Consider the following 26861-nt stretch of genomic DNA (forward strand, 5'->3'; position numbering starts at 1 on the left):
ATAGACAGACAGACCCTGGATCGCTGCAGCAGTGGGTTGCTGATCAGGAGCAGCGTACTAACTGCTGTATCGCTTGTTATTCAATTACCTGCAAAGTTTTCTGCAATGATGTATAAATCAGTGATGATCTCAGGAGCATATTCTCCTTTATAGAAGTTTTTGTACAGTAATTTTGCAGTTTTCCCTTGTATTTACTTTAGCGTTTCAGTTTTCAAAGTTTATTAATATACTTTATTATACCAATGCTTAACCATACTTTTACTATGGTAAACATTTCTAAGGGCCCCGGTAACAGAAAATGAAACCTATCAGAATAATGAAAAAGTAGATCAGTGTGCCCTATAATCACAGAATGAATTTATAAAAATAAAACTGACACACTGGTATGTCACGATAGACAGGCGCATCCAGAGAGCTCCAGATTCTGACAGCTAAAATGTCCTTACCAGGTTTCATCACATTTGGATAAGCAGTTCTCTAAAGTAATACATTTAAATAAGCAATTCTCTAAAGTAATACATTTAAAATGCTCAATCCAAACTAAACTTCACTCAGTCAGAATATGAAAATACTGTGGAATGCATCTGAAGCAGAGCAGGTTTATACATTACAGGGCTCAGGTACCAGCATCTTCTGTTCATTAGAGGAGTGCAAAGCAAGCTTTTGCAAGCCAGGCCTGTACTTCCTATAGCATTAGCAGCATTATCACTGGTCCCCCTATAACCCTTTCATGCACGGAGGCCTCATATGGGCATGGATCAAACAAACTCTCTTCTAGCCTTTATACAGTGACATATGGAAGACAGAAATGCGTGCTTGCCTCATATGAGAATGCCATTTTTTCCCTGCATATGATGTAAAATGTGTTGTCAGACAAAAAGGATAATAAAAAAGATTCACTTGGAAAACTTGTTTTACAGTTCATGCATTTTATTTCGCCATGTCGTGTACACACACACAAAAAAAGAGAAAATACTGGTTAAAATCACTAAACTACACTCAGACCTCGTATCTAAGTGCTGCATGACCTCAATTCTGGAGTTCTGTGTAACACAAACTGTTTCAGTCCTGGTCCTTATCTTATGTGTCGTCTGAAATCACGTTTGAACCTCCTAGGCTCCAGTCTAAGGTAGTGTAGAAATATATGTAAAACTTTTTTTTAATTGTCCTGTTCTCATGTATACTCAGTAAAGGAGTTCCTTTTTTAATTACATAACTTAATGCCGACAAAAAGAATTCAGGACTGAAAGGGTTAAAGAGGTATTCCATTCCTAATCAACCCAAATGCCCGTGTCTGCTCTCTGAACAAATGCCTCCATGTCAAGACTGCACACATGCATGACAGGGAACACCTCTTCTTCTTTGGCATCTCCTGATTTAAGGTTTTCTGCTACGTGTTTTTCCTGCATTATCCTGACTAGGGAAGCCCCCGTTATTTTTGTGTATTTTGAATTATAAATGGAATCTCAAAAGAAGGCACTTCCACTGAGAGCACCTTAGAAAAGATGAGATGTGAGCTCTGTTCAGATTTAAGATATGCCCAGTACACTGGAGCTGCATACCCTATGTGTAAACATACACTGAACCACAGTGTGACTCAAATACATACTGGTAATAACACTTACAGTTACATGTTCCACATTAACACACACATACATGAAAATATCTACATTTGACAAGGTGTGGACAATATATTAGAAACACTTGTGATATGACCCTGTCACGACAGATCAGCGTCATCCAGTCCCTACATTGCTGACAGTGTTGTGGCAGGTGTCTCCAATCATTTTTAATTTTGTTTAAAAACCCATGTGAAAGATGCAGGGTCAGTGGTTGCTAGCCTGGTTAGTGAGGGCTCTTCTGGTTAATTCATAAGCCAGGAAGAGAGCTCCATTGGAAGGGAACGCTCGAATAACTGTCGGCGTCAGTCCGCAATACAAAGCTAGGAAACCTGGAAGAGAAGAGATCACACTGTTATCATCCAGGCTATTCCAACAGACACGGCTACACACTGAGCAGGGCTCTGCTGCTTAGGTAATCGTCAACTTTTAGAAGGGTGGAACCTGTCTGAACATGGTAGCATAGCAACCAATAAGAAGCATTCTTTTTTTAAATTTGCAGACTGTGGAGCGAATTCAAGTTAAGTCCTGCTGTGTACAGTCCATACTGACTAGCTTTATTAAGAAGTAAAGAAGAGATTGAATTTTAGGATTAATCACAGCAACAGTTTTATCTTGTTTTAAATTCTTATTAAAAACGTCCGCATTCTGTCTGGTATTTAGAAAGTTATACCTGTTGAGTTTGTGGGTCTCACCAAGTCCTGAATAAATTGTTCTCCAGCCATACATGCCAATCTCTTACCTTCAGTTTTAATGATGTTGATAAAAGACGACAGGAACCCAGCCTGTCTCCCAGCCATTGACAGAACTTGGATTCGGGACTTGACTGAGTCTACTGGGTAAACTGCAAGCCAGAAGCAGGCTCCTCCAATCCCTCCACTCACAACCAGCGGGACCACCCCTGGAAATGAAGAGCTCATCAGCCAAGAGCGAGAGGGAGTGAACCTACTACTGCAACACAACCAGAGAGGAGACCGGGCCTGTGCTCCAGCGAGAGGGAGGGGGAGTGAACTTACTACTGCAACACAACCAGAGAGACCGGGCCTGTGCGCCAGCGAGAGGGAGTGAACCTACTACTGCAACACAACCAGAGAGGAGACCAGGGCCTGTGCTCCAGCAAGAGGGAGTGAACCTACTACTGCAACACAACAAGCGAGGAGACCAGGCCTGTGCTCCAGCGAGAGGGAGTGAACCTACTATTGCAACACAACCAGAGAGTAGACCAGGGCCTGTGCTCCAGGCTGCTTATGGGTCAATATATGTGCAGGAGAGCCAAAGACAGATCAGACCAAAACTCAGGTACAGCATAATAATCTAGTAATAAGGATTACAGTTGAACATGTATTACATGCCTGTGTAAGTAGTTAAAAATCCTTAGTCTTTATTCTATTTTCATAATTTCTAACCATAATCTAGTTTGGCCATGCACAAATGTGAGCGCATGTGCCTATCTGTGAACAAGCGCAAGAAGAAAAAAATATTTAGTGAAAATTGCATTTTTTCCACCTGGACAAATGTGCTTATATTTGCAAAATACGATACCTCTATCAAACGGCGCGTCGCATTGAAATGAAAGTCACTTAACACAGTCGCTTTTCGCATGACTATGATTGAGTATTTAAAAAAGGTTATGGAAAAATGATTCTATGCATCAGATTTAAAAAGTAGGGTGTTTTTTTAATTTAAAAAAATCTAGTGATGCTAGCATAAGTGAGAGTTGGGACCAAAATCTGTTGTCCTACACAGAGAATGGATGTGCATGACAGGCAAGATATATAGAATGATTTCATTAGCTAGAACACCCTTCAAAGTACTGCTTGTGAAGAGGCAAGAAGTGTTTTTTAACTCTCCGATTCTGATCTCTATGGGGTTTGGTACACGGTGAAGGCATCTATCCAGCACTCTCTTACCCAGTTCACCCTTCGCCTGCCCTGTTTTGGTGAAGCAGGTCCTGCTGATCTCGTAGCCCCCAAAGAAGAAGAAGTATCCAGGGACCTCCCGGAGCCAGGTGCTGGTCAGGCCCTGGAAGAAGCCCTGGGGCCCCTCCGTCTGCATGACGCTCCTCATGATAGACCACGTGGAGCTGGAGGAAACGAGTCTGTCACAAACTGGGCTGCATACAACACAGAGCTCTGTCATGACACAGATCACCATGGTACAACACAGATCACCATGGTACAACACAAAGCTACCAATGTCATGACACAGATCACCATGGTACAACACAGAGCTACCAATGTCATGACACAGATCACCATGACCCATATCTACAGTGCGTGCATTGCCAATGTGCATATGGACGGATGTATAGACAGGTGCCTCAATAAAATTTTACCTTCCTATGTTCTCAATAAATATTTGAGCTCAAATATACATTAAATCAGGCCATTCATACAGTGGCTCTCAAAAGTATTCACCCCCCTTGGACTTTTCCACATTTTATTGTGTTACAACATGAAATCAGAATGGATTTAATTAGGAGTTTTTGCCATTGATCAACACAAAAAAAGTGAAAAATAAAATCTACAAATTGTTCTAAATTAATTACAAATATAAAACAGAAAATAATTGATTGCATAAGTATTCACCCCTTTTGCTATGACACACCTAAATAAGCTCTGGTGCAACCAATTGTCTTTAGAAGTCACATAATTAGTTGAATGGAGTCCACCTGTGTGCAATTGAGCTGTTTCACATGATTTCAGGTTAAATACACCTGTCTCTGGGAGGTCCCACAGTTGGTTAGTACATTTCCTAACAAAAACTACATCATGAAAACGAAGGAAGATTCAAAGCAAATCCGGAATAAGGTTCTTCAAAAGCATCAATCAGGGGTAGGATATAAGAACATTTCCAAGGCATTGAATATCCCCCGGAGCACAGTAAAGTCCATTATTAAGAAATGGAGAGAATATGGCACAACTGTGAATCTGTCTAGAACAGACCGCCCTCAAAAACTGAGTATCCGGACGCGAAGGGCACTAGTCAGGGAGGCCACCAAGAGGCCTATGGCAACTCTAAAGGAGTTACAGTCTTCCACGGCTGAGCTTGGAGACACTGTGCATACAGCAACAATAGCCTGGGTGCTTCATAAAACTGACCTTTATGGGAGAGTGGCAAAAAGAAAGCCATTGTCATCAAATCTCGGCTAGAATTTGCCAGAAGGCATGTGGGAGACTCTGAGACCAAGTGGAAGAAGATTCTGTGGTCTGATGAGACCAAAATAGAGCTTTCTGGCCTCAATGCTAAGCGCTATGTTTGGCGCAAGCCTAACACCGCACATTATCCTGAGAACACCATCCCTACCGTGAAGCATGGTGGTGGCAGCATCATTCTATGGTGATGCTTCTCTGCGTCAGGGCCTGGAAAGCTCATGAAGATAGAGGGCAAAATAGATGCAACAAAGTACAGAGAAATCCTGGAGGAAAACCTGCTGAAGTCTGTAAGAGACCTGGGACTTGGGAGAAGATTCATCTTCCAGCAGGACAATGACCCCAAACATACAGCCAAAGCCCCACTGAAGTGGCTTAAAAACAAAAAGGTCAATGTCCTGGAGTGGCCCAGTCAAAGCCCGGAAACCCTTTAGCAAACAGTCAATTGATGCAGATCATCCATCTTCAGAGAGAATTGTACAATACAACCGGGCATCAAATCTGAAACCAATATCTAAAAGCATTTGGATTCTAGCTGAAGCCTGTGTCACATGCTTAACTAGATGTTTAAACTCTCGTTGCCTGCCTGTCAGCCCTGCATCTGAATGTAGCCAGTGCCTGTCCCTCACCCTCACCTTGAGCACTAAAATTCACGAAATTTTAAACGAATGCCATATTGTGCACCCTTATTTCTGAAGCACATAGTAATTAGCTGGGTTGCACACAATATAATATTAGGTGTTTTTTATGGCAGTCATCCCTCCTTTGGGGTTTTGATTGAATATTTGCTGTTTTTAGCTCACATATTGTAATTTGTTCACAGTGGTGTGACAGCTTTCATCAAAACTTACACCTGATGATGCAGGAAGGTTTTACCCGTGACTTTCATTTCATGCAGGGCCTGCATTCGACACTTCACCAGTTCAGTGGGGCACAAGACCAGGGAGGAGAACACGGATGCAAATGAACCCGCGGTTGCATTCTGCAGGTCACTGAAACAAAGTCAGAGAAAACAAGACAGCTTCAAAAGGGGAAACAAGTTCCCCATCCCCTTCGTTCTGCATCGATTTCTCAGTTCAAAAACTGAAGAAACAGGCAGGTTTAAAACACAGGAATACACAAAGGCAACTGCAGTGGCTCACCTGAGGATGATTTTTCAGACATGATAGTAACTGGAACCCGGATAAGAAAACGCATTGCAGAATAATCTTTAGAATATAATTGGCCATATTTATCATTTTTAGGGTGGCACAGCAGGATGTTAAACTCTCCTATTGGCACATCTCATCGTTCAGAGTGTACGCTGTTTAATACTTCCATAATTACTAAGCACTCAATGGTGCTGAATTTAGAAATACTAGAAGAAACTAAAATTCAGTGCCAAGCGTTTTTCACTGGCTTCTGTAATTCCTACCTGAGGTCCGACACTCTCTCCAGTCCGTACAGTGTCCTGGTCAGCTGCTGGCAGAACCCATAGCACGCAAACAGGACGGCGTTCTCGGCCACGTTGGCCACCAGTGCTGGCATTGTGCCCTGGTAGAGCCCGTGGAGCCCGTCCTGCCTGTAGGTCCTCACAGAGCAATCCACGAAGCCCCTGTACATGCCGGGAAAGGTCTGCATCTTCACCTTCACCGTGTCGAAGGGGTGGCCACTCAGCACACAGGCCACGCCACCTGAACCACAAACCAGCCACATCAGAACTTGTGCGCATTCCTGTAGGTTCAGCTCGGTGTACAAGCAGTGCAGAACTGAAATGGGTCATTGTTAAAAGTCTACAGTGACTAGTTTTACACAAACATTTTTGTAATGTATTTAATCAATTTTCTCACCCAGCACTCCACGGCTTTACTGGGGGCCATGTTTTTAACTAATCACCTCACAAACCAGCCTTTAACCAATCATATGTTTTCTCAAATGCATTCTCAGATATGATTGGTCAACAAAAAACACACATCATTGACCACATATGGGGAAGAAAAAGGAGTTATGTCGGGATCTCAAGATAAAGTAGTTTGAATTGTCTAGACCCTGAGATCATTTCCCTTGTGATCTTGACAACTCATATGCAGCAGTGTGGAGTAGTGGTTAGAGCTCTGGACTCTTGACCGGAGGGTTGTGGGTTCAATCCCCAGTGGGGGACACTGCTGTTGTACCCTTGAGCAAGGTACTTTACCTAGATTGCTCCAGTAAAAACCCAACTGTATAAATGGGTAATTGTATGTAAAAAATAATGTGATATCTGTATAATGTGAAATAATGTATAATGTGATATGTTGTAACAATTGTAAGTCGCCCTGGATAAGGGCGTCTGCTAAGAAATAAATAATAATAATAATAATAATAATATGTATTTATTTTTTCCTGCCCGTAGTGTAGTCAATTACAAAGGTACGTAATGAAGTTACAATATTTATCTCACACAGTATGAATCCAGGAAAGGGAAGAAGTGTGTTGTGATAAGCTTTATCCTGCTATAGCCTAAAATAAAGACCAACATTGACAAAGCTTTTGCTCAAGTGCAAAGTGTGTATCAGTTTACATGGACAAACTGAAACAGCTGCCATATGTAGCCGTTTTGTGAAAACTGGCCCTCAAGTGACAGAAGTGTCTAACAAATCACCTCCCGGACATTATTCTGTAATATATAGAAGCAGCTTATCCCTGCTGTAGAGCAAGACGGTCTAAATCACAATGGGAAAGGCAGCTGATCTGACAGACTGATACAGGGTCTGTGATTAAGTTACTGTGAGTCCCCGTTGTTTGAGAGAACCTGCACTCCTCTAACTCATTTTGCTCCTGCAGAGAGGAGCTGAGCTCTGGTTGACTTGCCTATAGCTCCCGCAGTCAGGTTGATCATGGTATCTATGACCGGGTGGACATGAGCACTCTCCAGGGACATTGCTTAGCTCCTTGTGGAGAAACCTCTGGTACAGAGCAACAAGGTCTGATGGTCCCCTGAAACAAAAGCCACAGCATCACCAATAACCCCCCGGGCCACAGCTATGTGCATCTTACAGTGCTGCAGAACCCCCAGCAATGTTCACAATAAAACACATGACTTGAACTTTGCTGTACCCGTGTTCTCCATACCGCAGACATTTTTATTCAATATATTCCTGATTGTTCTGATTTTTATTCACACATCCTAGTAAATCAACCTTCTTAGGAACGTTTACTAGTAGAAAGATTTTTCCTCAAAACATCCCAGTGTATCCAGCTAAAAGTACATACAGGGTAACATTTTCCACATCCTCCTATATAGGGATAGTTTGGTTTATATATATAACCAAACTAAGCAACATAATCTGTGGTCTCTTAAACCATCTCAGGTTGTTTGTTCGTGAGTGTTGTAACATTAACATTGATTTGTCATTGATGTCCTTTATATACCTACCTCAGGGTGGAAGAATTTGTATTTTCGGTCAGTAATCAGTGCTATAGAAACAACAGGCACTCGTGTGAAAATGTTGGACCACTTTAATTAGGCATCAACAACTTCTAAAAAGTCTCATGCATTTGACCATGTGTGACCATGTGTTCTTTGCCTTTACTATTTTAAATGAACTACATGTGTGGACTATTAAAGTCATCAATTAAAATTAGACAATAACGAATTGTCCAAGATTTTCAGTTACAGTGGTTTGATTTCATATGCAGAACAAATCAAAACAACAGGAGCAATGGTCGCCTTGGATAAAGGTGTCTGCCAAACAAATAATAATAATAATAATAATAATAATAATAATAATAGGGTGTTCTAATAAATGTGAAGAGTCTAGGTTAAAACACCTCTACCCATCCTCACTATCACTGCTTGCTGTAGCAGGCTGTACTATACCTTGTTATGAGTTTGTAAAATGTAAATAGTACTGTACATACCTGGTCTTCAAAGTGCAATGTTTGGACTTTGAAGCTGGAAGGGGAGAGGATGGTGTAGCAAATCGCTGTGTGTTTGTTTTTTGATAGCTTGCCAGACTACCTACTTAAAAAAAAACAGAAAAAAGAATTACAATGTATTTTGTGCTCCTGAACCCGAGCACTCAATACAGTTCGAGGGTTCGCGCTTTACGGAACATTATTGTCCCTCAAGTCCGCATACAGGCTCACTAAAATGTGAAACTAAATACTCGACACGGCCCAGCTGCTGTTTTTTAACCACAACATAATTGTCTTTAAAAACAACACTGAAATAAAAACATGTCACAATAAACAAACTTACTTTTCATCCCTCTCTGAACTACTGTGATCTTACATTCTATATTAACGCATTTTAAAGAGCTCGTGATGTAAAGAGGCTAAACAACTCGAATGTAACATTCCATGATATTTACTGTGTATTTTATTCTAATGAAAATATAATAAATAAAAAAAGATAACATTGTGATTATGTATTGTACTTTTGCTCAAATTAAAACAAACATAATTCACAAAAGAATGTTAATTACTTTGTAAATGTGTATTTACCTTTTTAGACCGTGGTTCACAAAATGGTTGTGTTGCGCAGGTGTCTTCCCAGCTGGCGTACGTAAACAGTTAAACGACCATAAGTTCATTAAAAAAAAAAAAAAAAAATAGTTAAGAAGAACGGACTAAAAACAGTTATAGAATAAAAAAATAATAATATTAAACTAATGCGCTTAGTGACGAAATTATAGAATTATATTAATTCTAATGGCCGATTTCTACAATCCTAAAAGCAAATTCCAAATTTCTAAATCTGAAAGCACAAAAAGTATTACATTAGTTTCCAAAAACAAAACTAGCAGCATAGATCGAGTCAATGTGTTCATTTATTTGGTAAGCAGCCAATAACATAGAAAACGTGCTCTGAATCTCTGATACAAAGGGCACACACTAGTCTTCATATAAACAACAGCAGCAGCAGTGCGTGGGTCCACAAACACATACAAAGCTCAAAATATAACACTTGGGGTCGGAATTGTTAAGGTGTTTATTCTGAAGATGTATACTTTTTTGTGACTGAAAAATCGTCCATACAGATTATTTTTGTAGACAAAACTGAATAACAAAAATGTAGACCACAGTGTCTCACATGATAAAGACACGTTCTAATAGCTAATCCATGAAGCCACGCCTCCAAGTGAAACCACGCCCACCCAAACTAATTGTATTATTGTTACTAAATTTAAACTGGTATTCGTGGAAACATTCGCATCGTGAGAATATCACAGTTGTGCCTCGCTCCTTTGTTTAAGAGGGTGATGATGAGTATGTAATTGGATAGAGGAGATCGTGATGGGGAACGTGCTATAGGGCGTTTTGTCTGAAGGATAGCAAACTCAAATGTTTAGGTGTTGTTTTGCATACCCTTGTCTTAGTTATGGTTATTTTGAAAATGCATCACATTTTGTAAGAGCGTGTGTCTCGCTGTCTCTTTTCATAAGGTCTGTGATTTATTTAAGTTTGTAAATGAATGTAAATATATGAAAAACGGTGTTTAAGTAGGCGCCGGGTCCCGCCCCCTATACCTGCATTCCGATTAAAATAAATAAATAAATAAATAAATAAATAAATCATCATCATCATCGTCATCATCATCATCATCATCATCATCATCATCATCATAATAATAATAATAATAATGGATGGGTGGATGGATGGATTGGAAACAGTAAAACTTTTAATAACAGCTTCTCTATATTGCATAAAGCCACCGTCATAAGAAAAACTTACTGTATTTGTACTTAACTATTTATTTCATTATATATTATTGCTTTCGTATGACATACTGAGTTGGGAGTACATTGTCCTATAAAATGGTATATTAGAGGATAAACGACAACGCTCTGCTGAATACAGTAACAACCAAGTGCTGATGGATCCATAATCCACAAAAGCAAATACTTCCTAAAATTAAATTTTAAAAAAAAATGTATTTCTTACTTTTGCGATGTTCTAATTGTTTCCAGGCAAACTGACAAAGTTCTCTGTGTTGCTGCGCTGGCCGCCCAAACACTGTTTAACTTGAAATTATTAAACAGGCATTTCATTTCAAAAGCAAGGAGTGTAAACAATACTTCAGAGTCGTTTTTAAGCAACACCACCATAGGGCTGTCAGTTAAGTCTCAAAATAGCGATCGATTAATTGGGCACACAAGTAAATACCGCCCACATACATTTTCGCTCCATTCCTCTCCCCGCGACGTTATTAGTATAATTATTTAGTAATCTATATAAAATCGTGTCTAGATGATATAGATTACATTCCAAAGTACTATAATCTATATAAACTAGACACTAGTTTATAAAAAACGTCTTTTTTATTCAGTGACAGCTGCAGCATCACGCATTGCATGTTAATACTGTACCACCTAACCTTCACTATCTGTGAAACACACAATGTGGAAATCCCTGCCTAAAACATCATCATCATAATAATAACACTAATAATAATAATAATAATAACAATTACAAATAAATTGATTTACTTACCATAACATGCACACCCGATATAGGTCAATCTGATCCTTACTCCAAAATTGCGTTTAACATCACTTTATTTATTTATAATTTTTTTTAACGTTACTGAATATTGTTAAATATTCATTATATACCAGTTCATTATGAAACTCCAAAGAAGCGCAAACTGTATACAGTCAGTTTTTTTTCAATGTGCACAATTTATTTACAGGCTATTTGCCATGAATACAAAGTCTGTCACCCTGCTGGTCAAGGCAGTGTTCTGACAATCTGAGCTACCCTGATTGAAAAATATTAGGTAGCTCATTCTGTCAAGACAGAAATGACCTATTATAATGAGCTACCCTCTGCTTTAAAACACACTGCATTTTTAACCCTTCATAACCTGCCAACAAAATATGTTTTTTTAAAGGATTTTTAATTCTATAAATCAGGTGATGCTCTGCGATGCATCTCCGAGATAAAGACCGTGGATCAGAGGGGGTGTACAATCTCATGGGGTGCGCTTTTTCATGCTACACACTGGTTTTGAATGTGCTACATGCTTTCCTATCAATAGTTAATAGCATTATTGACTGTGTTTGATACCTGTGCAAAGTTATAAGCTAATATATTATAACTTACCAAAAATGGTAGCTCGGCGTGTATCGAAGAGGGAGGAAATAAGGTCATAACAATATCACGGCACATGCGAATTTTGTATAGGTAGCTCAGATTGTCAGAGTAGGGGCCCGCTTTTTGTTTTTGTTTGTTTACATCGAGCACACAGAGGGGCGTACTTACAAAGCATTTTCAAAACGGATTCGCTGGTAGGATGGGACCAGCAAATCAGATGCTGGTTAACACGAGCAGGAAAAGAAGAGCACCCACACTGCTTGTCTGGCAGAAATACTGGGTGCGTTCACGGAGAGCTTTTTGCGCAGAATATGTGCATAATCTGAATTGTTTAGCCAATGTTCACATCAAAATATATGTAAAATATAAACTCATACATTGGTGGAGTGGGGCCCACGTTCCTGAATATTGGTGGAGCACGGGCACCACGGGCCCATATAACTCGCTGCCTAGGTGTTTACCATTAAACTGACGTTTGGTGGCCAGTGAGTTTAAGGGAACACCTGCAGGGGGGCAAGTAATCTAATGACATAAATACTGTACATAAGCAGAATCTGACAGCAGCAGGGCTTCATTTGCATGCTGTGCATTGAAACAGACAGAACTGCACATTAGAAGTCAGTTACACCAGCCCGCCTGTCATGTGACCAGCCCGATGTGTAGGGACACACAGGGCATGCGTCTGTGTCCATGAATTGCAGCAAATTTCAATTAGGTCACAAATAAGACATGCATTAACACAGCCATCTGCACAGAAGCACGGAAACAGAATTCTAATGGGGGTGATCATGACGCACATCCCAGATATTTAGAAAGAGACATATTTTCAGATGTGATATCAGAACTAGAAATAATAATAAGACCACGCCAAGGCTGGATATACAAAATCATCACAGAAAAGTACATAACCATGACCACCATTTGTGCTTATCATAAAATGTAAGTGTGACTTACTTACAGATCAAATTTAATGCTGGGTCACAGATTAATATAGCTACATTGCTACATTCTTGTTTCTGTAGAAAAAAAAACTGTTCCTGTTTATTTTTTACAACGTGTTTACATTTACAGTTTACAGTTGTTTGAACTTGATGATAGCTGCGCATTGAAATGCATGTTTAACTTTGACTTAGTCTTACATTGACCCTGGCTTGAGACTCACGGGCTAGACACAGGCCGCCTCAGTCTGGGATCTGGCCAGACACTGGGCTCAACCTTAAAGCCTCCCAGCCTGTTCCCCTCAGACAGCCATGACCTTGTTGCTCACAGCCCTGAATCCCACGTTTCGCTACATGTGCACACATTTAATGAACACATTTGAATCTGAATTATGGATTTCGAAAGCTTTCATGATTAATGACAGATTGGGAAGCACAATGCGAGGAGTGATCGTTCTCCCCTTTTTTCTTCAAGCTGTTTCATCAGTATTAGCAGTAGGAGCTTGTGCGCTAGTTGACATGCTGTTGGGTTGTGAAGTTCATTTCAGGTCGTCACTTCACTGTTTCATCTGAAAACATCAGTGTAGCTATATATAGTTGCCTAGCATGTATAATACCTGGTCCTATCTAATGCGTGGGTTTTATCCTGTTGTCACTGTTGCAGACATGTGAACTGGTCAGTAGTTAGCACAGAAGTACAGTGCTAATGAAACAAGGAAGACTGGAAAGTCCTATTGAGAAATGATTGTATTACTCTGAAGAAATCCTGTGAATAAAACATTATCAGATCAGAGCATTGCCAGCAAAGGCAACACCCCACATACTGCCTGGACCTCTTCCAGCAGGCAGTCACTTCAAGAGCCACAGACTCAGGTGAGTTGTATAGTCGTGATAGTGTTCAGATAACCACTGTCATGAGTCTGATCAAAGAGCCTGGTTCTTCTTATTGCTGGAATCTGATAGAATAGAAAAAATGTACAATAGGATGAGACCCATATGGAAATGTTTATGATTTGAGAATATTGGAACAAGACACATATTTATGAGTGGTAATACATTCCGACCCATGTTATTATTTGGTATATTCTATGTTTCTTACCTTTTTGTTTGGCTGAGATAGTTTCTTTTGTTTGGGGCTAGGGTGGTGTGCTGCTGGGGGCGGTGTTGCACAGGCTGTATTGGCAGCAGGTGTAGCCCACGTTGTAGGTGACATCCTTGTAGGTGATCAGTCCCTCTGTGGAACACTGTGCGAGGAACACACAGCAGCTCCAGATCCTCGTAGAAGCTACTGGAGATGAAGCAAGCCTCATTCCCCGTGCATTTGGTGCAGCCTGTGTCAGAGCAGGAGAACGGGCGATAGCAGCAACGCCTCGCTAGCGACTGTGCTGTTTAAAGAAGCAGACAGCAGCAAAGCAGAGCAGGGAACAGTTCACGTCTTCTGTAACAAAGCACAGGCAAGCGGCTTCCTCAGGGGAAAGTGGTTTGAGAAGACTCCCACATTGTTTACATGCTGGCACAGTAAGCTCACATGAGGATGACGTAGAATGTAATTCTGTTCACATGGAAACACTGAACACTTAAGACTGAAAGAATAGAATCCTAGGATTAAGCTTGATATCATAATGCAGTCATAGTATTCCAGAATGCAAAGATGGGATCCGATAAACTTTCCCTAGACTCCTGCTGGAACACAGCTCTCCGAGAAGCTGGTTCTGCTCCCACTAGTAGTTTGTGTGTGGTCACACGTAATCAAATGTAGTGGGGGGGATTTGAAACCCACAGCCCCACACTAATAACACTCCTGGTACCGAAGTTACCGAAGATGCACGTTAGGTGTTGTGTGTCTTTAAACCACACTCCATAGTGTTTTACCATGCATGCTGTACTATAAACGCTGAGATGCTGCAACTGCACACTTTGTATTATTGAATCGTAATCACATGCAGACTGGCATGCACAGGGGAGAAGCCTCTGCCGATGTCAGTTAGCAGCGATTCATTAGCTGAGCTCGAATTGACAAGCTCAGGACTGATCCTACATGTAAGAGTGGCTGAGACACTGCTTCAGGGAAGCAGGCTGTAGGAACAGTTTGTGAAGTCAGGCGTCTCCAGATGAGCTAACTTAAGGCTGAGCTGCTGCTGGAGAAGGAGTCTGAGTCTATCAGGGGAAGCTGGGGCTCCCCTTTAGTCTATCAGGGGAAGCTGTAATCTACGCTTAATATGGAAACTTTCTGTGTAAACAGCTGTTTACCATTTAAAGCGTCATATATAATTTCAAAATATTCTAAGGCCAAATCTTTTATAAAACCAAGAAAAAGTAAAAACGGTCATTAAGTAAAATAAATCTTGTTGTGAAAGACCACGTCTCCTTTCTGTTACCATATGTATTGCTGAAGTCTGTATTTAGGAGAGGGACTGGGCTCCCAATATCAAGTAATTGGTGTTTTTTTATTCAAATGACTTTTTCTAAACTTGCACCTTAATAATATTAAGACAGTCATTTTTGTATAATTATGGCTTTTAATATAGTTTTAATTCATGGTATATACATTTATATACATTTACAGACAGACTACCTTTGAGAAATGCAAAAAAACTGAACTGCCAACAAACATTTCTGTCCACATAAGGGCAACTATGTAATGTAGTAAACAGGAAGAGACCAAGGAACTGCATTTTAGTGTACAATTATAGCAGTGTGAACCTTGCCCAGGTACATTATCATACGCAGCCACAAGATGGCGCTGTTTACCTTTATTGTTATTATTTTTTAAATCACAACTCTTCTGAAGAGCCGAACACCGACATCCCTACGTTAACTTTATGCTCTGTGGAGTTCAACGTTAAAGATTTTCTTGATATTAATAGTATACCATTTATATGACAGGTTTAGTAAAGCGTTGTTAATTATTAGACCTATTAGCAGCAGTAGTGTACCAGTAAGTATCTTAATTGAAAATTATGACAGCAACTGCCTGACACACGTATGCGTTAACGGTGTGGTGTGCCTTGCAGAATCACTCAGCGTAAATATCACGCAGTCAGCGATTTACTGCAATGTGACGGCTAGACAATTACAAAATCGCCCCTCGCAGCTCTCAGGCGACACCGCAAGAAGCTGTGAACATCGGGGCGGCTCGCGCTTCAGCATCTTGCATTTCACCTTGAAAGAACAGACAGAACATTGTAACAGCCTGCGTGCCAATTAGACTAATACTGTTGAAGGAAAGTGCAGCGGCTCGCCTCAATTTAGGCGTGCAGAATACCAGCTGAAACAGCGCTCTGCTTTGTCTGTGTGCAGCCAATGCCAAATATGAAAATAAATGTATTCAATGGCATATTCACTTTAAATAATACTGTTGTGCAATTGCAATTTCAATAAGCATTTGGTATTATTTTTAACGTTGTGAGCAGAGAGTGTCTACACTGTGATTCCTGTTCTATATAGAACCCTATGGATCCTCTGTTCCTTCAATGGAACGCCCTTTCTTTAGGTTCTACAAACCATTCTTCTATAAATTACAGGGGAACCAAAACAGTGACGGAGAGGATATATATATATATATATATATATATATATATATATATATATATATATATATATATATATATATATATATATATCCCTTACTATTGTATAATGTGTGCAATCATTCTGGGTGGCTGTGGGCTCTGTTGCTTCAGAAACTTGTGATATATAATTACAAGTTTTGATTTTAGGCACTTTGGATACTCCAGATAAAGTCAAAGGAACCTGTTCTTTTGTGTCTACAGCTATGGACAAAAATTTCGGATCGCCATATAGAATTAACTAGATTTTCTTCATAAAGGCGAATGAAACCTGCTGAGTAATGTTACGTTAATATTTTGAATTACGTACTGCTTTGTAACTTTCCATATACTTAACGAAAAACGACAAAGTGACATTTCGAAATCTAACATGAAATACTGTACTAATATTATGGCTTCCGGTAGACTTTTGCAATATCATGTTGTGGTTGCTTTGATTACATGATGTTAAATAAAATATCTAAATGATGTCACTATCCTAAAATTCTAAGTGATGCAAAACTGTTGGTCATAGCTGTCTATGTGGTGGAAAAGGTTGCCCGTTTTTCTCTTGTAATCTCAACAATATTCAGCAGGTGGCGCCCAAAGACTGTTTTATCGTTAAGCAATGTGAAACACATTGTGTGAGGAGTGTTCACTCTACAGCCTATCCTCCTTCAGTTTATTATTACTCCCCACTGGGGATGCGTGGAGAGGGTGTGGGCATGTGATTTGCATATATCGAGAGAACAGTTTGCTCTGTCATGATGATATTTGCTAAGGGAGTTTTTTTTTTTTTTTCTCAGCTGAAAGACCATTCAGGCCCAAGGTCACATGCAATAATTGTGCTAAACATTTGATATGTGACCTCCAGGTCAAGGTCACAGAACACCAGGCTTTTTACAAGACACAGAGACATGCTGTAATGACGTTGACTAGTTTAACTGCATTTGTCATTGTGACATTTTCATACTCATCTAAAGTCAAGTATTAGCATCGTTACAAGTTCTACAGAATAACACAGAATTATAAATCAATAATAATCATTTAGGCAAAAGGAGCAAGATCTGGAACAAATAAATGACAGAAACGAACAATTAAAACCCATCCACTCCTACACAAACACACAACTCAATCAAATACATATTGTAATAATTAAAGAATAATCTTATTCTCCTTGTATTTCCTACAAGTTTCGTTCAGCTGCCAATAATGAGGCATTTTACTCAGTCACTGAAACAAAACATCAGCATTTCGCTGTTAATGATAACAGCTTCATCTGGCAAACAGGAAACTGACTTTTAAAATCTTTGTTGTAGTTTGCATTTAATAAAAGCAAAACATATCAGATCCCAGATGATACATTACCTCACAGACCTGGGGTCTGGGCACCCAAACAGGCTCCTAGCAATTTACCTGTATCTATTTCTGATCAAATACACAGAATAAACAAAAAAAACATCTATGAGCATTGAAGACAAAATACACAGTGTGATTGTAGGAACTGGTTTAACAAGAACAAACAAGAAGCTGTGTTTAGACATGGTTAAGAGTGAAACACGTGATAATATAAGTTAATCTTGTGGGCTAAAGGGGCTTCAATGAAACGTACACTGGTATTCATAAAGCACCCTGTTAGCTAGATGTGGCTAAATGTGACACGACACGGTTTAGTTACCCAAAAGCAATAATTACGTGAATATAAAGAGAAATGTACTTTTTTACACATGCCTAACAGATAACAAATCAAAAAAACTTTAGGTATATAGACTATATTTTTTTTTGGGTATCCCTGGATATTTTAAGGATCCTCCTGAGCAATTTCTGAGGGGGGGGGGGGGGGGCACTCTTTTTCAACTGAAACAGATCAACGATGTGACCGAACAACAAGTCCAGAGAGGCAATGTATCCACAGAAACCTCCAGCTACAACTGGAACACATAGAGAGGCTCTTTGTAGGGGCTCCCCTGAGGACTGCAGTGGATGACAGATAAAGCTGTCTGCTTGTACAGAAATAAAGCGACTGAAGACTACAGCACTGCACTGAAACTGCAAAGGGACTGAACATGCAGCTGCTAAACCAAGGTTTTACATTTTTGCTGAAACAATTATAATTGTCATGGTGTAGTGTAAGTGGGATTCACCGGCACGAAGACTGAACCATCTACAGCAATACAACACAGGGTTGGTATGAGGTAGGTGTTAGAAAGTGATAATACATTGAACTGCAGTCACTCGAATTCAGTGGTATGAAAAGTTGTGCCCACAAGGCCAGTAAATATGATCTGGAATACTGATGTATTGGCAGGGCAACTGAAGTCATTACAATCCCTTACTCTGTCCTCAGTCTCTTGCTGTTGTGCCAATTGTTAAATCTGTATTTCAATGTCATTTCACATTTTCAAACTTGTTTAAATGCTTTCACAACCACCAAAATACATAGAACAAGGACACAAGAGAGGATCAGTGTATATATAAATGTACAACACAAACAGATGTGGGTAAAGGGGGCATTAGCTCAAAGTCACTTTAAATTTAAAGTTGTATTGCTGTTGTTTTCTAGACTTTGCACTTTGACTTGCATTATCCTGCCAGAGTTCTGTTCAACAGAGGCACTTGGTCCCAACCCAGCACTGTTACCACCGCGCAGCACAGAATGTGGGGCAAGGCTCAGGTGGTTTCCTATTACATTCACACAGGGTGAAGGGTTGGATAGTGCTAAATAAGCAACAAATAAAATCAATAATACAAAATGTAACATGTCAAAGGCAAAACTAAGGGGTCTATGAAAATGTAGAGCTATAGTAATTACCTTAATTGAGTTGGTTAATTAAAAGCTCACAGACATGACTAAATTGTGTTTCTTTTGCAGGACAGCAATTATTTCTGCATGACACTGAATAGAAGTGTTCAAATGCTCTATTGTACAGAAATACAAATCTATATAACCTTGCCACTGACAGTGGTGCCTGTAGTAATGTTCAGACTTTACAACTGATCTATGTCTTCCCATTCTGAATATAAATAGTAAATAAACCACTCATCCTTTGTGTGGTAGGGGTACTGCATTTTAGGTAAGAATAAACTATTGGATTTAGTTATCCTTCAATTTATTTAAATTTAAAAACATAATTAAATCCAAGCACATCAAATCAATGCTAGTCTTAAAGAGTAAGCAGGATTCAGAAAAATACAGTTCCACATCCCCACTTGTTGCTACAACAGTTTAAATAAGGTACCGGTCATTTTTATTTTCATTGTTAACATCCTTTTAAGACCGTTTAAGCGGAGGAAGTAGCAAACAGCCACACCTGGGTGATGGTTTCACTTCTGCAAGGAACTTGTGAGCCATTTGTTTCTTCGGATCACTATTTAGCCACACTTCTGTTGATTGAGACACCATAAGCCAGATTGCTGCAGTGAAGGTGAGGAGCACTGAAGAAAAACTTGCTCTAAATTAACATTGGGGACCAACGAGTCAGTCCAGAAAAGCTTGAACAGAAGAATGGTTGGTCATGTGAACATTGCTACTTCTAGGGCATTGCGTACTTGCTCGTCACCCAGGACGACTCTGCATCTTCAAAAAGCAGTGTGAAATTGCGTAGCCGACACAAGACACCAGGTCACAACCCGGGTACAGCATGTCTGTGTGAAAGGGGCTTTAGTATAGTGGACTGAACACATTGGTTCCGTTACAGCTAGCTCAAAGTCTCCAAGCCACTCAATTTTGTAATTTAAAGACATGACTGGGTCAAGCAGCTGCATCACAATAAGAGTCTCACTACCCAAGGGCCATGTGTTGTATTTAAGTGTTTAGACTGTGCAGGGCCAATATTCCTTAGTCAGAGTCTCCCATGTCCAGATAGCTTTACACAAGTGGCAAAGTAATATAAAGGAGTGCTTTTTTGTATTATTCTTAAAATAAACAGGATTTAAAATATCCCCTTCCATTGACAATTGGAATCTCCACCAGCACTTTCAGCCATTATCCAAGGTCTCAATTTATACAATAAGAGCAATGTAGCAAGTAAAGGTAGCCAAACAGGAGTAAAAAAAATGTAATACTGTTTTATTAACTTCAAAAACTTAGCATTCTAAACATACAAAAATGAAATTATACCTTAGTTGCAAAGTCTTTTAAGTACAGGATTTGTAACATCAACTGCTGCACTCACTCCCCACTTCAAAAAAAAGTGGATTATCCTACAACACCCGTTTAAAAACTGCACTTAAAAGGAAAAAAAAAAAAAAAAAAAATCCACATAAATATTTCATGCTATTTCGCACCCTTCCTGTACTGAATTGCTGCAGAATGCTAGTTCACTATATACAGAAAGACAACTTTTACGCTAGAGATACCCCAATGTAGTGTAGACACTGGCCTCATTTACAGTGTACACCAAAAGCTATTGTTGCTCCTTCGCCACTGGGAAGCAGCCGTGAAGAAGCGCAAAAGCTTAAAGCAAGCACCACAATATTGATACAAGTCTCTTACAAACTAGATCTCTGTACAATTTAAAACCCAAGATAATCTAAGTCAATAACCATATACAGTTACACACCACCTTACAAAAAGAAAGAAATAAAAAGCAATGCTAGAAATTGTTTAAATGCTTTCTGTTACACAACCAACATAATACATAGAGCAAGGAGAACACTTGAGATTGAGTGTTGACATATACAAAACACACAACTGAATTAACGGGGTGTTTTTTTTTTTTGTTTTTTTTTGGTTTTTTTTAAACCGTTAATATACAAAGCAGTTGAATTTTAAAGTTTCAAAACTGTTGCAGCTTTTTCACAACCGTCAGACTTGGCTGCAACTAAATCTGCTTAAACTTAGACAGTACTGAGTCCACAAAGGAAGGATGGGGAGAGGGGGACCAACAATGCAATGTGTGTTTTCCCTACCCTATAGTAATCATGCTGAAAAGAAATAAAGAAATAAAATGGCTTAATTTATTCATCATCTTCATCGTCATCCTCTTCGTCCTCCTCTTCATCTTCCTCGTCATCATCGTCATCATCATCGTCCTCTTCTACTCTCTTCTTGGGGGCTGCCTTTGCAGCCGGCTTGGCAGAGTCAACCTTTCCTTTGGACTTGTACTCTGCAACGTCCTATGGGGAGGGGGTTGAGAGAAAGAGTGCTGTTGTGTTAAAGCTACAGGTCTCCACAATCATTTGTGTTTTTTGGAGGGTTTGTTAATTGCACTACAGAATTGAACCCTGCAACAGCTTGAAGCAGGAGTAGGTATTACCATCACCCCGTTATAATGGGAGGGTCTGCAGCTGTATCAAGACAGCATTGCTTAGCCAGGTCCCTTCAGCCTCTTATGTTGTGGGTCTGTACTTGTGTTACTCCACTTAAGTGGCTAGTATTAAAACCAAATACACTGATAATGGGCTGGAATCCTTTTCAGCAAAAAAAGTCACTATTGTTTGCCCGGGACACTTATTAACACAGCGTTCCAACCAAATCAAATATACCCACAGAGGACTTGTTTTTAGACTGGAAACTATTACATCCAGTCCCCCATGAAGAACTAGGATGAGCATGTTCCTCAGATACAAAGTGTTATTTAAAACAAATACAACATACCTTCTCATATTTTTCCTTTAGCTTGCCTGCCTTGATCACATAGGGCTTTTTTGTGGCTTCAGTCAGGTTGTTCCACATCTCACCAAGCTTCTTGGCCACATCCCCAATGGTGAGGCCTGGGTTGGTAACCTTGATTTTAGGACGCTGCTCTGAGCAGAAGAGGAAGAAACCAGATCTAGAGCAAGAAAAATAAAGTTGAGTATAGTGCAACACATTTCTCAAAATAGATATCTGCAATGTTGTTGCAGTGCAGCTGGACTTATGGGACCACCTTGTATAATTGCTGAAGCGTAACAGGTGGACCACCACATTAATTTGAATAGCCATCTTAATCGTCAAAATACAAGTAATAATCAATTAACTGCTACAAACAAATGCAACAGTTCTTTTGAGTGTGCGGTGGCCCGCTAGCACAAGGAAAAATCAAATCACTACAATACAAAAAATGGAAAATCACATAAGATGTCAGTTTTGCCAATGACATTGAATAAGGGTGTCACCCCCTGCAAGACAGAAGGCTAGTTGCACTTACGGCGGTCTCTTGGGTGCGTTGGGGTCCTTCTTTCTCTTGCCACCCTTTCCCCCTGGCTGGTAGTCTCTCATCTCATTATCGTATCGTGTCTTATCTTGTTTTGCCAGGTCATCAAACTTGGACTTCTCAGTGCTGGACATGGTCTGGAAAAAATAAACACAAAAGACTTGTAAAAAACTAAGCCATCTAGGAAATATGATCAATTATCTTATGGCTAGTTGCAAAATAAAACAAGTTATCAGCTCAACTCCAATTAGGCTAGCAATTCATCTTCCAAATCTATTTGTTTCTACAGAGATGCGGTCATGCAAGCCATTTGAAATCATTACCTTCCATCTCACAGAGCACTTCTTGGAGAACTCTGAAAAGTTTACAGGAACTTCAGGGCTTTTCTTCTTGTGCTCCTCACGGCAGGTTTGCACAAAGTAAGCATAGGCAGACATCTTGCCTTTGGGCTTCTTAGGGTCTCCCTTTGCCATTTTGATAGTGTTTTCTATAAAAAGAATATTAAAGTACAGTTAATGCACCAGGTAGGCCTACTCACACCAATATTGCTGGTTTAGTATTGCAAAGAAACCAGTAGAGAAGATTATCCCTTACAGTACACAAGTAGAGAAGTGTACAATTTTCATAAACAAACCCAATTTCTACACTTCAGCTTGTGTCTTATTGTAATAAGTGGGACAGTCTTTTCTAAGGGCAGATTACAACTGGCTTGGGCTCGCTTCAGTGAGGCGCCCACCACCACCTGTTCCTTAGGCAGTTTCAGTGCAGCCTCTGCAGCTCCAGCAACTGGAAGGGGGGGGGGGGGGGGGGGATTTCAATGCACCGCCGCAAATTGATTAGTTATTAGATATAAATGAACCAGGACAATTAAACTAGAGAAATAGGGGAGGAGAAAAAATAAAAATAAACTGGGATTTTGTAAACTTGGAATTTCACAAAACGATTTTTTTTTATATATATCTCAAGGTTCTTTACTCTTTCTACCGTATATAGCTTAAATAATAATTCCATATTTTACAATGAACTGCAGTAAATAAGCCTTCCTAATTTAACACTGTCGTCTCGACTAGAAAGTTTAAAATAGAAATCAAATAGTACATATTTTAAACGAATTAAAATGCAATCCAATTTGTCCCCCGCCATGTTTTCAGCTTGCCCCCGCCCAAGGTTAACTAAATTTATTTTATTTTGAAATCCAGTATTAACTAGCCTGGGAATGTTAACTGCCCCGCTCGCTTATCGAAAGGTAGCTAGCTAGCCTGCATGTTGCGATATACGCTGTATTCACATTGAAATTAGGCGGAGGGCTCCGCTGTAATAAAAAGCAGGTCATCAACACCAATAATTCATCTTCCATTTTGTAAAATGCTTTCTCATGAAAGAAACTCCCTCTTAAATCCAACCTTCTTTCACCTCTTATTGATATTTTTTTGAAATTTGTTCGAAATTTTCGGTTTAGAACCTATTCTGTAAAGCGCTTACTTTTCTCCCACTACAAGTATAGTATTGGTGGCGACTATATAGAGAAGGGTTTGCTGTTCTTTGCCATAGCTCCCATTCACTAAAATGGCTCCTGCTTTAGCGAGAGGGAGGCTTAGCTGCTATATCTAACAAAGCCACACACACCCCCTCAGATTACAAAGACGATCCTGGCGAAATCTACACAAAAACAACAATTATAAAACACACACTATGTAGCTGAAAGTCTATTGGTTTTGTTTCTTTAACAGTTTTACTCGTTATAAACGGGGATTTAGAGTATGTAACTGTTTTGTAAAGTTGTTTCCCGTTCTGCCGCTTGGCGCAATGCTGTCTGTAACAAAGGCTATGCGCCAGCCATTACATTACTACAGTACACTTAGCCATTCGTGTAACGACAGAAGAGTTCAAAATAAGGGAAAAACTGAATAAAATCGAAACGTTTTAACGTAGCTAGACAGGAATAGACACATCTAGGGAGAAGAGAAGAAATCAGATTTTTTAGACGCCGGCAACGCGGTTTTTGAGTTTTCATTTTGACGGTCCATGTTCAATGCTAGAGTCTGCTCTCGCGAAGAGCTTAATCGCCAGCCATTTTAATGCAATCTGCACAAGCCAAGTACGGCCAGATTAGAAATGTGCAGTTCATATTTCTAGATATTTTTCTCGGGTTTTCGACGTGCGGACTATTAAAGACGAAAGAAACTAAAGAGAAACGAACAATTCCAAGGAGCTAGGATTATCGTGAGAAGAATTAGCCAGCAGATACAGCCCTGTTTTGAAGAGCCGTCTAGTTTAACAAGAACAAGACGTACAGTGCCAGCCATATTATTACACAGCAGCACTGCGTGTGGAGAATAAACAGGAAATTAGCCCTTTCACAAATGTATTTACGCGAGTTCACGGCAAATTTTAAAATCTTAAATGTACATTTAAATTGAATACTTTGGCGATAGGCAAAGTAAAAAAATTATCGAGCACGAAACCAAGGAACATCAGTACTGGCAGACATTTAAACACAGATACACCTCGCTCGAGAATAACCGTGTTTTAGATAGTTTTGTCTGGAAAATTGACAAGATGACATGCAAAACTAAATATGTTATCAATTTTAAAATTTAGATACTCGAGTTGCTGTCCAAAACCTGACACGATAAATAAATAATTACTATTTTAAACACATTTTACTGTACAGTTAGGAAAAAGCTGAAAATAATTTACGGACATTTAAAAAAAAAAAAAAGTAATACATATTGCTAAAGAAAGTTAATTTAGATACAAAAACCAAAAGGTCACATTTTTTTTAAAACCCACAAAGTCAAATTATTTCCACTATAACCCGATGCTTTACGTACCTGTATTGTTTGCCTGTATGATAGCGCTGAGCCTCGCCGCACTCTTAAGCACTGTACACAGCCTCGCGCTAGCTTAATACGAGAGCGGTCTGATTGGCTGGTGGAGTCTCCGTTTAAAACAGCCCCCGCGGCTTCTCATTGGACAGCTCATCTAATCATATTCACGAACCCACGTTTCCAATTGGCTGTTACTGAAACTTGCATCACTCACCTTTGAAAAATCCCCGCCGAAAAGTTTTGCATCAAAACAGAAGTTTCTAGGTCTGTCGTATGCAATGGTACGTGCGGCGGGTTTGTAAACGCAGCTTCAGATGTATGAATGAATGGGTTATACTATACAGTGGTAAAGGCTGCATGTAAATACAAGGATAACAATTAGTTCTCAATGCTTACACTCGTGTGTTATTCAAATAATATTTCAAAGAATAAACAAAAATGTTCTTGATAGTTAAATAAGCCATTTACAGGTGATTATTGTGAATAGAGTTACCATATTCTGAAATAACATTTCCCATATAGAACTAGAGTAATTGGAGACAACAACCTACTCTAGATGCGTCCTGTACAGTTACAAGTTATCTCAAAAGACTAGAAATGTATTGCTGAATACTTTTACCTGTAAAATAAAAACAATTGCTACCGGATGCAATACCTGAAGGCGTGTATGTGTAGGCTGTACAGACAGAGACAAGCCAGGTGTGTTCGAGTCAAAAGCTTCCCCCACCTGACGAATACGTTTCGTGGCAAAATCTGGTGGCTTGCCGGGGGTCTCTTTTGAGGGGGCACTGTATTAAAATCTAGTAGTGAATAGAGTGGGAACGCGATAGCCGTGCAGGTGATTGAAGAGATACATGAATACCAAACTTTATTACAGTATATTGAATATTTATTACAGTATATTGAACAGGAGGCTGTGTGGTCCGGTGGTTAAAGAAAATGGCTTTTAACCAGGAGGACAGCGGTTCAAATCACGGCTCACTCACTGTATGATCTTTCGGGTGAGACGTTATTGTAAATCAGTGCGTTTTACGAGCATAAGAATTCCGATATTTTTCGGAAAACTAATTCCGATATCAAGTCATGTAAACACAGTTTTCTGAAAATGTATCGGAATGTTCCTAAAGTAAGTTTTCGGAAAACTGCACCTAGAAATTTCCGATTACATTCCGAAAACTAACACAATGTATATCATGTAAACACAGTTTTCTGAAAACTTATTCTGATAGCGTACTGCACATGTGCAAACTTTGACCTTCATTCCTGCACGTGGTTTTAGAAAACAGAGAAAATGATAATAATCTGTAATCAGGCTGCATGCATGCATTTGTCTAGTTAGGGATAAGGTAATACATTTGTTAAAGTCTGTATGTATTTGCTAATAGTCCATACTGAAGCAACAAATGTTTTCCATCGTTAAAATGACGTGATAATTTAAAATAATGTCTGCAAAAGAAACTGGTAATATAGAACAGGATGAGCTGTTGGAAAGGCTGATTGCACATTGTGGGGAATCTGAATAGAGGTATAGGATAGTAATCTTTTGAATTTAAGACCTGACACTTCGATAAAGCACTATA

The 26861-nt window shown here is 39.5% G+C and overlaps 2 protein-coding genes across 7 annotated transcripts; both read right to left on the bottom strand.

The window, feature by feature from the left end:
* Positions 1–893: 893 nt before the first annotated feature.
* LOC117412140 (mitochondrial ornithine transporter 1-like) lies at positions 894–11855 on the bottom strand. 6 transcript variants are annotated; one of them, XM_034020143.3, is made up of 9 exons: positions 11837–11855; positions 9236–9287; positions 8651–8753; positions 7601–7726; positions 6186–6444; positions 5623–5763; positions 3530–3702; positions 2362–2520; positions 894–1951 (listed from the first exon to the last, which is right to left on the bottom strand). In XM_034020143.3, the coding sequence occupies exons 4-9, from the start codon at positions 7668–7670 to the stop codon at positions 1827–1829; spliced, it is 927 nt and encodes a 308-aa protein (XP_033876034.1). In that variant the 5' UTR covers positions 7671–7726; positions 8651–8753; positions 9236–9287; positions 11837–11855; the 3' UTR covers positions 894–1826. The 6 variants fall into 6 exon arrangements, with proteins under 6 accessions (XP_033876034.1, XP_058845035.1, XP_058845036.1 ...); XM_058989052.1 differs by lacking the exon at positions 11837–11855 and adding an exon at positions 10676–10694; XM_058989053.1 differs by lacking the exon at positions 11837–11855 and adding an exon at positions 9825–9843.
* An 8506-nt stretch (positions 11856–20361) lies between these two features.
* On the bottom strand, positions 20362–25396 carry LOC117412528 (high mobility group protein B3-like). The gene is made up of 5 exons (XM_034903169.2): positions 25285–25396; positions 22774–22937; positions 22445–22587; positions 21913–22087; positions 20362–21431 (listed from the first exon to the last, which is right to left on the bottom strand). Exons 2-5 carry the CDS (start codon positions 22921–22923, stop codon positions 21273–21275), a joined length of 627 nt encoding a protein of 208 aa, XP_034759060.1. The 5' UTR covers positions 22924–22937; positions 25285–25396; the 3' UTR covers positions 20362–21272.
* Positions 25397–26861: the final 1465 nt, after the last annotated feature.

Source organism: Acipenser ruthenus, chromosome 16 (genome assembly GCF_902713425.1).
Source record: "Acipenser ruthenus chromosome 16, fAciRut3.2 maternal haplotype, whole genome shotgun sequence".
Lineage (NCBI taxonomy): Eukaryota > Metazoa > Chordata > Actinopteri > Acipenseriformes > Acipenseridae > Acipenser > Acipenser ruthenus.

What these genes read in the sequence shown, in the direction of transcription:
- LOC117412528 (XM_034903169.2), bottom strand. Translation starts at nt 22,923, where the DNA reads ATGGCAAAGGGAGACCCTAAGAAGCCCAAAGGCAAGATGTCTGCCTAT. An exon ending in AGTGCTCTGTGAGATGGAAG is followed by an intron (nt 22,588 to 22,773) that starts GTAATGATTTCA and finishes TATTTTTTCCAG; the next exon opens with ACCATGTCCAGCACTGAGAA. An exon ending in TAAAGGAAAAATATGAGAAG is followed by an intron (nt 21,432 to 21,912) that starts GTATGTTGTATT and finishes CCCTCCCCATAG; the next exon opens with GACGTTGCAGAGTACAAGTC.
- LOC117412140 (XM_034020143.3), bottom strand. Translation starts at nt 7,670, where the DNA reads ATGTCCCTGGAGAGTGCTCATGTCCACCCGGTCATAGATACCATGATC. An exon ending in GAGAGAGTGTCGGACCTCAG is followed by an intron (nt 5,764 to 6,185) that starts GTAGGAATTACA and finishes ACTTTGTTTCAG; the next exon opens with TGACCTGCAGAATGCAACCG. An exon ending in ACCTTCCTGCATCATCAGGT is followed by an intron (nt 3,703 to 5,622) that starts GTAAGTTTTGAT and finishes CGTTTCCTCCAG; the next exon opens with CTCCACGTGGTCTATCATGA.